Raw genomic sequence first — 15,475 nt, forward strand, 5'->3', positions numbered from 1 at the left:
TCACTGCATCCTGGAACTACTGGGCTCAAGCCATCCTCCCACCTCAGCCTCCCAAATAGCAGGGACTACAGGTGTGTACCACCATGCCCAGCTAATTTTTTTCACCTTTTTTTAGAGATGGGCTTACTGTGTTGACCAGGCTGATCTTGAACTCCTGGGCTCAAGCAGCCCTCCTGCCTCAGACTCCCGAGTAGCTGGGATTACTGGGGTGAGCCACCGTGCCTGGCCTAGAGCATATTTTTTAAATGAACATTTATGCTTTGATACAGTTCTCATTTATTGATAATTATTACTACCTCATTTACTAATACAGCCTTAATTTTGTCCATACATCTTGTTTTAAATGATTTGAAGCTGGGCACGGTTGTTCATGCCTGTAATCCCAGCACTTTGGGAAGCTGAGGTAGGTGGATCACTTGAGGTCAGGAGTCCGAGACCAGCCTGGCCAACATGGTGAAACCCCATCTCTACCAAAAATACAAAAATTAGCCAGACGTGGTGGAGGCCTGTAGTCCCAGGTACTTGGGAGGCTGAGGCAGGAGAATTACTTGAACCTGCGAGGCAAAGGTTGCAGTGAGCTGAGATCCCGCCACTGCACTCCAGCCTGAGTGATAAAATAAATGGTTTGAGCTGCCATCTAAATTCTTGTTGCATAATTTTTTCCCATTTATAGCTCTTATGTCCTTTGGCTTAGCAACACAGTTATTTCTTCTACTACCTATAACTCTACTTTCCTAGCAAAAGAGTTTTTTCTTTATTAGTTTCTTGCTAATCACATATTTGTAACTGATTCATTGTTCCTTTTTCTTCCATTCAGAAACATGATAGAGAGATCCAAGCCTGTGTGTCTTAAGTATGTCTCTTTCGAGAATATTTGACCTCTCTACCCTTCCCATTCTCACCTCCCAATCAGAAAGAGATAGAGTAAACTAAACATGTCAGCTTTTCTGGGAGTTTCTAACTGTATCTAGCTTAAAAATGTATGTGGAGATTCCTTTTTCTTTGATATACTTAGCATAGAAAAAAGTTTTTAAAACACTTTTTTAAGTAAGTCTGTGTAACTTAAAGTATACCATTTTAGTTGATGAAAAAGTAAACATCTTTTTATTATGAAAGTAGAAGTATATAATTGTTACATCATTATTTTAAAAATTGTTAGTCATAATTTAATGTCCATCTTTCCAAACCCTTTCTATGCATATATAGTTTTATTCTATGAATTATTCTTTAGCCTGTGTTTTTGATTAAGCAGTATAATGGTGATATCTTTCATGTGGTTGTTTATGGATCATTCATATCCTTTTTAATGGCTGCATAAGTATTTCATTGTATGGATGTGGCATAATTTATTTAACCTATTCTTTCTATATGAGTATTTAGATTATTTCCAATATGTCTCAATTACAGTTGTGCAGTGAAAAAAAGTTTATGTATTTACATATTTAAATTTTTCTATAATATACATTTTTTTAAAAGTTAAATTGCTGAGTCAAAGCTTGTATTATTTTATTTCTTTTCAAAAATATATTTTACTGGAACTTTACACTATGGGTGGGAGTGTAAATTTATACAGCCACTTTGGAAAACCACAAATAGATCTTCAGTTTGAGAGTATCTATTAAAGCAGAACATTATGCACATACTGAGGTCCAGCAGCTCTTCTTCTAGGTATATATCCAACATAAGTATGTACATAGTTCGCCAAAAGACATACACAAATGTGGATAGTAGCCTAATATTAGTAATCAAAAATGTTGACAACCCAATGTCCACCAACAGTAGAATGGATAAATATTAATATATTTATACCAAGTAATACTCTGCAGCAGAAAGGATGAATAAACTACAGCCAAGTACAACATGGATGAATCTTACAAACATAATTTTGAGCTAAAGAAGCTAGACACAAAAAAATGTATTATGCCACTTAATTAAAGTTCACAAGCAGGCAAAATTAATTCATGATATCAGAAGTCAGAATAATGGTTTCCTTTAAAAGGAACAGTAATGATGGGAATGGGGCACTTAGGAGACTTCAGGAAATCTGGTTATACTGTTTCTAAATACTGGTGCTGATTATATGGACCTGTTTTGTTTGCAAAAATTCATTGAGCTTTTTACCTTATGATTTTCAACTTTCCTGTATATGTGTTATATTTAGTAAAAAGTTTACAATATCTTTTTTTTATGTGTAAAAACCACTTCAAACTCCTGTCAGTAATGCCTGTTTTCCTGAACTCTTACCATTCTCATATACATAAAAGTCTTTTCAATCTAATAAACATTTGAAGATCAGTTTTTTGTTTTTATCCTATTGTTAGTGAGACTGAGCATCTTTGTTATCTGTTATGAGATCTGTTTTTCTTACTGATTTGTAAACTTTTTAAAGATTATGGACATTTGGTCTATTATGTGTCAAAATATAATATTTTAAATAAATTCAAACTGACAAAATTATTAAGTAATATGTGTTAGGAGAAGTTTACTTTAATAGTTAAATCAGTTTTTAAGAATCCTTTGTTCTTCAATCTCATTTCTGTCACCAAACCATTTCTTAGGAGAGTAAAATCTGCTTAATTAGTTCCAAATCCATTAAAATATGGAGTCCATAAAGAAGATGCTATTTGAAGGTCCTTGTTTTATTGCTTATATATTAATATTCTCTTTTTTTTGTTTTTTGTTTTTTGTTTTTGTTTTTGTTTTTCTTTTTCTTTTTTTGAGACAGAGTCTCGCTCTGTCACCCAGGCTGGAGTGCAGTGGCGCGATCTTGGCTCACTGCAAGCTCCGCCTCATGGGTTCATGCCATTCTCCTGCTTCAGCGTCCTGAGTAGCTGGGACCATAGGCACCTGCCGCCACACCTGGCTAATTTTTTGTATTTTTAGTAGAGACGGGGTTTCATTATTCTTTTTACCTAGAGTAGTCTGTTTTTGGAACTTCTTTAAGGAGTATTTTAAATAAAATCTCAAAATAGAATTCTATCCACTGCTATTATATGTTACCCTTAGTTTCTTTTCATTTCTCGTTATGTGTTTTCTTAATATGGAGAAGAGGGGAAAGAACATTGGATAAAATTTATTTATAGTAAAATTGCACATGAATTTTGTCTGTATTATGTTTTTATAAAATAGCCCTTTAAAAACCAGTTTGCCGCATGCTATTGCCTTTACTTTTCAACCAGTATCAAATTTCTAAGTGATCTTTTAACTAAAATACTTTGTTGTAGTAACTCAACTAGTCTTATGTCTCACTGTTGTGTCTGCCTTTTTATGCTTTTGGTTGGGGGTGCCTTATTGAGATAATATGTTCATGTATTTCCTAGATGTACTATATTTCCATCAGCTTCTCATTATCATTCTTTGTGAATATTTTTATTTATTTTTGCTTTTTAATATGTGATTCATAGACGCTCTGCTGTTGCCCGTATTCAGGAGTTCTTCAGACGGAGAAAAGAACGGAAAGAAATGGAAGAATTGGATACTTTGAACATTAGAAGGCCATTAGTAAAAATGGTTTATAAAGGCCATCGCAACTCCAGGACAATGGTACCAAATGTTCATGGCATTTTTTGGTGAAATTGCAGTTTCATACTATGAATGTTTTTCCATAATGATTTATCTTCATATATTGCCAGTGGGATTTCAGTATTACATTTATTAAATCTTTGGTTATCTCTTTATCCAACATGGTTCTTTTAGTCCTATAATATATTGTGAAAGACCATTATTTTTTACAAGAAAACTCTACTAAAAAAAATGTAGATTAAAAAATTTTTAGTTTATACAAGTAATCATTGCTTTTTTTTTTTTTTTTTTTTTTTTTTTTTTTTTTTTTTTTTTTTTTTGCTCTCGCACATTTACTGTCTACCTGAAAAGTTTCTGGTAGATTTTTTTTTTTTTTTTTTTTTTTTTTTTAGCTTGTATTAGCTTTCTTTGTTAGTTTTGGAGAGAAGGATTTGGATCTATAAAATCTAAGTTGATTGCAAAATATAGTCAGGCCACTTTTACCACTTTCAAGATCGACAAGTGAAAATTTGTTTTAGTGACTTACCAGATGAAATAAGAATAGACCAGAAATATCTCTAAAATCTTTTTGTAGATTTTACAATCTACAAGTTTCTACACCCAGTGTGATATTAATTACTTAGTAAGAAAAGTTTTTGAGATGACTAGTGTAACTGTTACTCTGATCCCTTTATATCTAGAAAGTGTTGTTCTCATATTCATTGCATCATAAGGTATCTACAGAAACAGTTTTAATCCTTATTATTGCTGTATTACTCTTGCTGATGAATTTGTATCTTGCTTTCTTTAGGATCTAGGTTAAAAAATTAACATTTGGGGTGGGGAAGTAATTAGCTCTTTCTATAAATATCATTGCTAGTTACAATTTACTCATTTTTAAAAGGTTCTCATTATTAATAGAAGTAACCAATTTATATTTCTTGCATTTTATTGCCTAAAAGTTAGTATGAACATAATTAGAGGAAGGAGTGAGAAAGAAGATAAGTAAATGTAACAGTAGCTCAGATAACAATAAAATTGTCTTCCCTCTTTTGTGAGAGCACCAAAAACGGCAAAGTAGCAGCTGCAGTTAAAGGTTTTTAAAATCCTCGTTTGAAATACAAAGATTTTTGATGTTTCACTCGTGTGCATTCATTTAAAAATGTCATTATAACTATTCCAGTATATCATATGCCTTTTATTCTGCTTCAAAAATTAAATATGTTTATATCTTTCTCAGTTGTGTTAGCTTATAATAGTTAATGAAAAAATTGGTGCTTTCTATTCTTTGAGTCTAAAGCAAAATACAAAAGATGATTTCTTTTTTCTGTGAATTATTTCATAGTCTTATAAAGCTAAATTGGTACAATTTTTGGAAAGTTCAACAACATATATATATATATACACACACACACACACACACACACACACACACACACACACACTACCATTACACTGTCCAAAACCCAGAAATCCTATTTATCCATTTAGCAGTAAATAATTAAGCACCTATTGTGTCCTAAGGACTGTTTCAGGTGCTATAAATACAGTATTGAACAAAGCAAAATCCCTATTCTTAAAGGGGATTTTCTATTACTTACTGCCATCTTACCCTTGCTAATGAATTTCTATCATAATTTAAAGAAACTAGAAGACAGACTTTTGTCAATTTTTTTTTTAGAGAGAGAGGATCTCACTGTATTGCCCAGGCTGGTCTCAAACTCCTGAGCTCAGCTGGTCCTCCTGCCTTGGCCTCCGAGCCACTGTGCCCAGCATCAATTTTTAATTTTACTATTTTCTAAGGCAGTTTTTTAAAAATGTAAGAATGAAAAAAATTGTAAGAACAGCATAAATATTTGTTTTAATAACTTTGATTTGAATTTTTAAATAATTTTTTTCAACCTTTAGATAAAAGAAGCCAATTTCTGGGGTGCTAACTTTGTAATGAGTGGTTCTGACTGTGGCCACATTTTCATCTGGGATCGGCACACTGCTGAGCATTTGATGCTTCTGGAAGCTGATAATCATGTGGTAAACTGCCTGCAGCCACATCCATTTGACCCAAGTAAGATCTCTTTTCTAGGGCGAGCGCTAGAAATTATTTGTATGACTCATCAGTCACACACACAAAAATTTTTTTTTAGTTGTTAATATTATAAGAATAATCCAAATTATCTGACTAGGCACCACTAGAGTCAATAATAGCTGTACTTGAACTTCAGACACCCCTATAATCTGCTTTTTGCACAAAGTAAAAGAAAATAGGTTAGAAAGTTTATCCTCCCAATATTTCTTCTAAGTTTTACAAGCTGTAAGAGGTTTGATATGACTGAACTTTTTATTGTATATCCAAATTGAACATCCAGTCATTTGTAGTCTTCCCATGTCTGAATTAATTTATCAGAACAAAAGAGCATTGCTCTTGTCTTCTTTTTGAAATTGCCCACATATCTCATAAAAGAACAATGAATAAGTGACCTCAACAGTGAATTGGAATGACTTCAACATGGTCTTAAAATTATGTTCTAGGATAACTTTAGGAAATTGTCAAAATAATATTTTCAATTAACAGTTAAATGTGTAGTGTACAATTGCTGTTCAAGCTCAGTTTTGCTATATATACATATATGCATAATATAAGCATGTCTTGAATTAATGGCATGTTTCTAGGTTTCATATTAATATGTAAATTTCATTTCTAGTTTTAGCCTCATCTGGCATAGATTATGACATAAAGATCTGGTCACCATTAGAAGAGTCAAGGATTTTTAACCGAAAACTTGCTGATGAAGTAAGATTTTTATTGTACTTACTATAGACCATATTTCAATTTGTTCCTAAAATGCTTCCCTAAGAAAAATTAAAACAGTTTATTATTAGTTGCTAATATGAAACAAGTTAATGCAGTTAAGGAGGTCAAATTTTAAGAAAAAGAAAAATTAAAAGTATGTCTATAATACTAGGGAGGTAAAATCAAAATAGTAGCTTACTAATTATAATACTGATCATCAGTAATACCAGATTAGTGTGTAGTTTAAGAAAAACAGGTTTGAGTATTCACGTTATTACAATAAAGAATCACACACAAAAAATTCTGTCCTTTTAAGAAAATAATTTTATTATGGCTGTTTCTCCAAAAGCATAGCAATTTTTCCATTTTTAGTATAGCTATTTTTCCATTTTGAGTTTTTCTTAAAAAGGAAATGGAACTTTCTTTTTCAGAATTAGTATATAGCAGAACAAATGATTGAAGAATCTTTTCCTTTATCATTATATTTTAAGATATTTTTAAGCCTGTTGAAACGGTGTTTTCAACCTGAGTTCTTTGGAGCTCTAGATTTCTTCTGGGATTGGGAGAGGGAAGGTAGATAATAGGAAGGCATTACTCTGGGCCTTTCCCCCCCCAACTTCAGCCAGGGTTTTTATTTGTGGGTTCTCATATACTATTTCTTATGAAAATGAGAATCCATTGCGAAAAATGTTAGTAAGTTGGAAAACCACTACTCTAGACTAACACTGACTGTTCGTAGCACAATTCCCATGTATACTTTCACTCATTGAATAGACCTTTATAAAACACTTGATGTATGTTATACATAATGCTGGGTTTAAAAAAGATAAAGCCCTACCCTCAGAGTTTAGTAGGAAAGACAGTGTAAACAACTAGAACATATTGTAGTGGGGTCTGTGTCCGTCAGAGGTATACACACAGTGTTTCGGAAGCCCACAGAGAGGAACAGCTGTGTTTGTAAGTGGGGTAGATGAGGTGGAGAGGTCTTCACAGAAGAAATAAGAATTGGACAGAAGTCTGAGAATAGTTCACCAGGCAGATTGGGAGCAAAGGAGCATTTAAGACAGAAGGATCAGCATGTGCCAAAGCATGAGAGGGTAAATGAACCATCAGTGTGCCTGGAACCCTAGAGTACATGCACAAAAGTAGCTCAATCAAACTAAACAGGTAGGTGAGGGTAAGATTATAAAGGGCCCTGTGAGGCACCCTAATGAGTTGGGAATTTATTATTTCAGTATTGGGGAATTGTTGATCAGAGTAGCATCTTTCTCTTCATCTGATACTCTTCCTTTCATCCTTTTTTTCCTTTGCCATGTTTTTTGCTTTTCCACTTTTTTCCTTTGCTCATGGTTACATATTGCATCTCTGGATGTTCACGAATATTCAAGTACTATTCTTGGTACTTAAGGCTCAGTTCCTTGTTAACCCTTGCCCCAAAATTTATTTTTGAAGACTACTCTGCTTCAGTCAAGGCAACATCTTCTGAACGGATTCAAGTGGCCCATGGATAATAATTTAACTGTATTGTATCGCTAAAGTTATCAGTTCTCCTGTAGGGAAAACAAGGAACCTACAAAGTAAATTGCTCTCAGAAAGAAATTGCAAGTAAAAGCTAAATTAAATTCTTAACTGTTTTAAGCAGCCTCATGTTTTAAGTTTGACCTTTGTTTTTCTGCCAGTTGAAAGAGTTGTGTTCTCTGACCTTCCTCCTTTAAATGCAAGCTACAGTGATTGTTTGGCATTGAATAGACTTAAGGCAGAAATGTAGACATCAGATGCATAAAGAATGAAGTAATTCCTCCTGGTACTGGCTGATTGTTTATTGTTTGCCTGATCTTCAAGGAAAAGGTACAGTTACGCTTTGATCTTTGATATGATTTTTAACTTGCCTTGTAGGTTATAACTCGAAATGAACTCATGCTGGAAGAAACTAGAAACACCATTACAGTTCCAGCCTCTTTCATGTTGAGGATGTTGGCTTCACTGAATCATATCCGAGCTGGTAGGAACTTTAAGTATACTACGAAAACCACTTTTATATTTGAAAAACATGTTATTATTTAAGATCTACTTTAAAGGGGTTTATATATTTTTTAATATCACAAAATGAAGGTAGCTTAACTTCTAAACTAGGATTTCTGTGAATGCTTGTTCTTAGCACAGTAACTTAGTTCCTCATGAGCTACATTTGTAGACCTTAAGATATAGTGCATATTCTTTAATGGTAGGTTTGTTGAAAATCAGTCATAGCCCAGACAAAAATAAATGTTACATGCTAAGAAATGAAACATACCTCAGTTTGTTTTTTCAGTATTTTTTTGTTTTAGATAAACTCTGAGGTGCAGTGCCACAGATACATAAAAATGCATATATTACAACTAATGTTCAAGAAGGAATCGAATAATTTATAACAAAAGGTCTAGTATCTGTTATAAGCAAAATACGTTTATCAAACAAAAGAGTTTATCACTCTTCACTGATTTCATAAATGTCTCTATACGTTTGGTATTAGCTCTCATTTAATAATAATAGCTACCATTTATAGAGTAACTATAATGTATCAGGCTTATACTAATTATTTCACAGTTTTATCCTCATTTAGCTCCAATTGTTAGCCCAAGTCACACAACTGATAAATGTTAAAGCCAGAATTTGAAATTAGCTACCAAGCCCTTACTCCCCTTTGAACTGTAAGTTTCACTTACAGAACTATATTGAAATCATTGATATGACATGCAAACCTCTGGATGGTCTGATCTCAAACTATTCTAGCTGATTTACAGCATTCTTTTCTTCTGTGACTACTCCATCCACACTGGCCCTCTTTGATTTTTGGGGATACATCAAACTCTTTCCCACCTCAGCGTTTTTATAATCGTGCTGTCCCCTCCCATCCTCACTCTGTTAAGATAACTTCTTGTTTTAAGAACTGCATGAGCAATGAACTAAATATCACTTCCTCAGAGAGAGTGGGGAATGGAAACAAGTATTCCACACAAAGTAGACAGCAGATAGCATTTTTCTAAGCCCTTACAGAGGAGAGAAAGTGTAGCACATCTGAAAAATTGAAAGAAGACCCATATGTTTGTAATTAAAAGAATTAGAGAGAAAATAATCCTCAAATGTAAATGTTAACTATTACCAGGAAGGAGGGAAAACTTCAAATGGTGAAAATAACAACAAAAAATAAACCTGGAATGTAAACAAAAAATGTTAGTAGACCAACAAAATGTTTTTGTAATACTTCTTTGGGTTCCTCTGTTTATTAAATTGTAATAACACTTTAACTTTTTAAAAATATATTTTGTTCAATAACAGCAAGTAACCCGTAAAATTCATCCATTTGAATTCCACATTTGAGGAAGCCGCATTTTAAAACAAGGAAAACATTTACTGGTAATGACACCTAAAATGTGCTTACCCATCTAGTGGATGGCTCTTCTTCAGTAGTTTTCCTGCAGAAAATTCTCTTTCCAGTTGCACAAAAATCTAATTTGTGCTAATGTGGCAATGGTTGGTTAGTTAATAGCTACTACCATCCTTCTTTGGTTTTAGAATTAGATAAGATGTTTTATAATATAAAAATTCTCTTTCTTTCATCTCTTTTTGCCAGCAATCAAAAAGACAATTTCTAGTTGATTTAGTCAGCTTGTCTTCTTGCTTCTCTTATACAAAATACTAGATAGAATAAAGTGCCCAAGAGTTGTATTTCTGCTGCCCTTATCCTTAAGATATCTAGTTATTTGATGGGTCAGTTAGTCAACCACTCTTTTCCTCTCCTATCCAGTGTCCTGCATTCCAAGTACAATAATGTGTGCATGTTCAGGAGAGTTAAAAATGGACTTGGATCAAATAAGCACATGGTAGCCACAAAGTACCTCTTGGCTCATCCATTACTCCAGAAGGCTTCCTAGGAAGTCCAGGGAATAGATAGAAGACAGTTTCTTTCTATTGGAGCTGTGATTTTTAATGAAGGATCCTCTTCAAATCACCTGTAGGGCTTTTGCAAACTACAAATACTTACCTAGGTCTCACCTGCTAAAGATTCTGGTTCATTTTAGCTGGATAGAGATTAAGCTTCTACATTTTTAAAAAGCAACCAAAGTTCATCTCATGAATAATGCACTAAAGACTGCTAGTCTAGTGGCCTCTTGAGATGGAAAGGCAGTTCTGATATCCCTGGAAGTTTTGAGAGGCTTTGAAAAGATGGTAATGGTGTGCATGGATCATTCTAGACTCCTCTAGAATGTCTTAGAATCACTTTACTGCCCTGTGTAAAGTTCTCCTTTGCCCACACATGTTCTTAGGGTAGAGTCCAAATGTGTTAACATGTCTTATAAAACCCTGCATTATCTCTTGACATTCTTCCCATTATACCTCTGGACCTTGGCACAGATAATTATCATTTCTCTGTCATGGGTTTGCAAAGCCTGTCATCCTATTGAGATCACAGTAACTTATTAAATCGTTTTCAGATTGACTCCATCAGTAAGTGATACTAACTTTACTCCAGAGTAGACCTAATATTTACATACCCTTGATCTGCCTGCTTCTACTTCTCTTGTCCTCATTCAGTCTGATTTTCACACAGCAGCCAGAGGGATCCTTTCAAAATGGGTCAATTTTTTTGTTAATAGCCAGATATGGTTTCTATTGTAACCACTCAGCTCTGCCATTGTAATGCAAAAACAGCCATAGACCCTATGTAAATGAACAGGTATGGCTCTGTTATAATAAAATTTAATCTATAAAAACAGAGCCAGGTACAGTGACTCATGCCTGTAATCCCAGCACTTTGAGAGGCCAAGGCAGGTGAATCACCTGAGGTCAGGAATTCAAGACCAGCCTGGCCAGCATGGCAAAACCCCGTCTCTACAAAAAGATGAATACAAAAAATTAAAAATACAAAAATTACCTGGGCATGGTGGTGCACACCTGCAATCCCAGCTACTTGGGAGGCTGAGGCAGGAGAGTCGCTTGAACTCGGGAGGTGGAGGTTGCAGTGAGCCAAAATTGCGCCACTACACTCCAGCCTGGGTGACAGAGCGAGACTCTGTGTCAGACAAAACCAAAATCAGTAAGTGGGCTGTATTTGCCCATAGGCTATAGTCTGCTGACCACCTTTTTAAAACACAAATTAGATATCGTCCCCTCCTAAAATTCTCAGGGACTCCCAATTGCTCTTAAAGTAAAACCCAGACTTCTTACTCTGGCCTTCAAGGTCCTACATGACATACATTCTGCCAACCTCTGACTTCCACTCAGTCCACCTTTTTTTCTAGCTCACTACATTTTAGCCATACTGGCCTCTCTTCCTCAAACTCATCAAGCTTAATAGCACATTTAGGACCTTTTCACTTGTTGTTCCTCTGCCCAACTTTGCCCCCAGGACTTCACATACAATTGAGGACTTAGCTCCAATATCACCTCCTTAGAAAAGTCTTCCCTGGTAGTGTGGTGGCTCATGCCTATAATCCCAGCACTTTGAGAAGCTGAGGCGGGTGGATCATGATGAGGTCAAGAGATTGAGACCAGCCTGGTCAACATGGTGAAACCCCGTCTCTACTAAAAATACAAAAATTAGCTGGGTGTGGTGGCACGCACCTGTAGTCCCAGCTACTCGGGAGGCTGAGGCAGGAGAATCGCCTGAACCCAGGAGGCGGAGGTTGCAGTGAGCTGAGATCGCGCCACTGCACTCCAGCCTGATGACAGAGCGAGAATCAGTCTCAAAAAGAAAGAAAGAAAAGTCTTCCCTGGTCACCCAATCTAAAGTTGCTTTCTGTGTCTTCTCATTTCTTCCCTCTCACTTAGTCATTCTTTGTTCATTGCCTTATTTTCCTCAAGTACTTATCACTCTTAAGTTTTAGTTTCTTTATTTATTGTCTTACTACAGATTAGAGGAGAAAAATACAGGTGGTACCTTGTTTGTTGTCTGTCTTCCTCCTTAGAAAGTAAGCTTATAAAGAGGAGAGACCCAGTTTGTCTTAATTGGCAGCTGGGTCTTTAGGCTCCTAAAACAGTGCCTACCACATAGTAGTTGGCTCAATAGATATTGAATAATCTGGTAAATAAGTACACATCTAGTATCAAATCTCTAGCCAACAATGAGTTTGTATTATTTCTTTTAAAGAAAGTAAATAAATTCTTTGTAAAGGATAGCCTGGAAAATAAAACAACAATATTTTTTGGTGGAACACAGGCTTCCATTGGGGAATTTTTTTCTTATTTACCTTCCCTCTCTCTGCAGCAAACTCAGTATTTCTTCATATCATATCTTTCCCGCCAAAAATACTTTCCTGAAGAAATATTCCAACAGAGAATAAAAGGAACCTTTCTACAAATGTAAACCTTATTTACAAAAGCAATTTGACGTTGCCTACTTTTGAAAAACAATATACATAGAAGTGATTCTTATTTCCAGTTTTTATGTAAAAGAATACACTGTTCTTCAGACCTTCTTGTCCATAATTGCCAACCAGAGATTTGTGTGTTTAACTGCTTTGCAGCCTTACTACTTCAGTAGCATTTCATGAACAGAAGATTTAATTTATTCCAAGAAGTTGGGCTTATATTCTGGAAGAGGTGATTGTGCATCATGTAAATGAATTGGATTTGAGGAGAGAACAACTATTCTGCTTTCCTCATTTCAGAAGCCACTGTCACTTATTCTGTCACCTATCGTAAAAGACTCTTGGCCCTCATTTGTCTCTTTATTGTGTGCTTCTGAGTGCAAAAGTCTAACCACTACTGATTTAAAGACTGTGACATTTTTTCTTAACTCTCTATTGCCCCATCTTCTTTATAATGTGACAACCAAAAGAAATTTGGGTAAGAAGCCTGCCAACTTTGAAATAGGCCGTTATTGCTTTATCGTGCTCTAACATGACAGAATAGGTTTCTTGAATATATTCAGTCATAAACTCAGGTTTCCCATTCCTGAGCCCTAATTAAGTAGAATAGCAACTTCATGTTTTGTTCTCTCTTGAAAGTATCACACAATAAAAACAATGTAATTTTTTAATACTAATATCCCTTAGATAGCATTTTATTGGTCAGAAATTCTTCTACTGTGTTTAAATTCCTTACTGATCTATAAAGGTCTATTCATTTTGTTCATTTATTTTATATTGAATACTTATTTGTATAATTAAGGTTATAAAGGTTACACATATATTATCTCATTGGTTTGACATTGGATTAGAGTTGGCATAGAGGAGATTTAATCTAATTCACTTGGACAATTAAACAATTAAAAGGGATATATAGTCCCTTCAGTGTACTTTTCTTGGGGCTGTTGACCTAGGAGCCAGTGGGAGCATTTAAGCCTGTGTAGATAATAAATAAAATCTCAGGATTCAGTCTTCTCTTGCTGTTGACAGTGGGACTGAACTGTTTTCCTTATGCTTAACCTTAATATTTTCCATGTTACCATGTGGAAATGTTTCTGGGGCAGAAACATCCTAGTTCCATCTCAGTGGTGGTAGTGATTTCATTCTGTTGCCTTCTTCATAATACCCTCATGTAATGTATCTTACCTTCATAAAACTTACATTCATTTATTCAGTAAACCTTCATTGAACATCCTATACTAGGCTCTGAGGATATAAAGATAAAAAGAAGTAACTCCTGCCCTCCAGGAACTCACAGTCTGGTCTGCAAGAAGACATGCAAACAACTGTTACTGTAATTAGGATCATCATTATGAAGTTCATACAAGATATTCTAGAATGTGGAGGAGGGAGTTCAAAATTCTGCAGATAGCCTGTTTGGAAACATCCAGGAAGTTTCACAGAGGGGATAATAGTTGTATTGAGATGAGTAAGAACCTTTATACCTAAAGAGTTGGGCAAAAGTATCCCAAGCAGAAGAATAGCAAGTGTCAATCCTGAAAACTTGACAGAGCATACTGTACTCACCAGTTTGTAAGTTTATATTCACTTGAGTATTTAACCTAAATAAGCTCCTTGAGACCAGAAACTTAAATCTGTTTTGGTCACCATTGTATCCTCAGGTTTTAGCACAATGCCTGGAACATAGTATTTAATTTAAAAAAATCGTTTTACAAACAGAATTACACAAATCCTCAACAATGGCCCACATATTTTCTTTCACACAGCCGCCTCCTCATTCCCCTTTGCAGCACCTGATGTACCTCCTTAGAAACCTAGACTCCAAAGAACACTGTTTGAAAACCACTGCAGTAGAATATAATATATCAAGATTATAGGAGTGGGTTTCTTTTTTCATTTTTATATGTTTTAGAATAACATGCATAATCAAAGCTAATAATACTGTGTTTTCTCTACTCTTTTATTTGCCTCTAAAAAACATCACACATAGTGGTGAACTGATTTTTAATGAGTTTTAAATAAAAGGCATTGACAAATATTTATAATTGTAATTACTAAAAGTATTTCTCTTTGCGATTCTCTTATCTGTGTTTCCAGACCGGTTGGAGGGTGACAGATCAGAAGGCTCTGGTCAAGAGAATGAAAATGAGGATGAGGAATAATAAACTCTTTTTGGCAAGCACTTAAATGTTCTGAAATTTGTATAAGACATTTATTATATTTTTTTTCTTTACAGAGCTTTAGTGAAATTTTAAGGTTATGGTTTTTGGAGTTTTTCCCTTTTTTGGGGATAACCTAACATTGGTTTGGAATGATTGTGTGCATGAATTTGGGAGATTGTATAAAACAAAACTAGCAGAATGTTTTTAAAACTTTTTGCCATGTATGAGGAGTGCTAGAAAATGCAAAGTGCAATATTTTCCCTAACCTTCAAATGTGGGAGCTTGGATCGATGTTGAAGAATAATTTTCATCATAGTGAAAATGTTGGTTCAAATAAATTTCTACACTTGCCATTTGCATGTTTGTTGCTTTCTAATTAAAGAAATTGGTTGTTTTAAGATACCCTGAATTTGACTTTTTATTTAATGCCTTGCTACTTTGACCCACAATTTTCCAATCTCTTGTAGCATATGACAACTATTTTTCTGTATTTTCTAGATTTAACAACGTTCTCCTTTTTTACTTATGTGGGATGGAATCACATAGAAGGACTTCCATCATTTGTCTTTCCAAGGTATAGCTGACCCTTGAACAACCCAGGGGTTAGTGGCACCAGCCCCCCTCACAGTTGAAGATTCATATGTAACTGTTGACTTCCCCAAAACTTGACT

At 34.7% G+C, this 15,475-nt stretch overlaps 1 protein-coding gene across 13 annotated transcripts in view; it reads left to right on the top strand.

Annotated features, from left to right (window-relative positions):
- The window catches only part of LOC105492996 (DDB1 and CUL4 associated factor 6), a 142,210-nt gene extending 127,004 nt beyond the window's left edge, over positions 1–15,206 (top strand). For all 13 annotated transcript variants that reach the window (XM_024796360.2, XM_024796362.2, XM_011760413.2 and 10 more), the window contains 5 exons: positions 3,405–3,543; positions 5,410–5,566; positions 6,204–6,292; positions 8,189–8,294; positions 14,740–15,206. In XM_024796360.2, the coding sequence (XP_024652128.1) occupies positions 3,405–3,543; positions 5,410–5,566; positions 6,204–6,292; positions 8,189–8,294; positions 14,740–14,804 (556 nt within the window). In that variant the 3' untranslated portion in view covers positions 14,805–15,206. The remainder of the gene's footprint in view (positions 1–3,404; positions 3,544–5,409; positions 5,567–6,203; positions 6,293–8,188; positions 8,295–14,739) is intronic.
- The last annotated feature ends 269 nt before the right edge of the window (positions 15,207–15,475 follow it).

Source organism: Macaca nemestrina, chromosome 1, assembly GCF_043159975.1.
Source record: "Macaca nemestrina isolate mMacNem1 chromosome 1, mMacNem.hap1, whole genome shotgun sequence".
Classification (NCBI taxonomy): domain Eukaryota; kingdom Metazoa; phylum Chordata; class Mammalia; order Primates; family Cercopithecidae; genus Macaca; species Macaca nemestrina.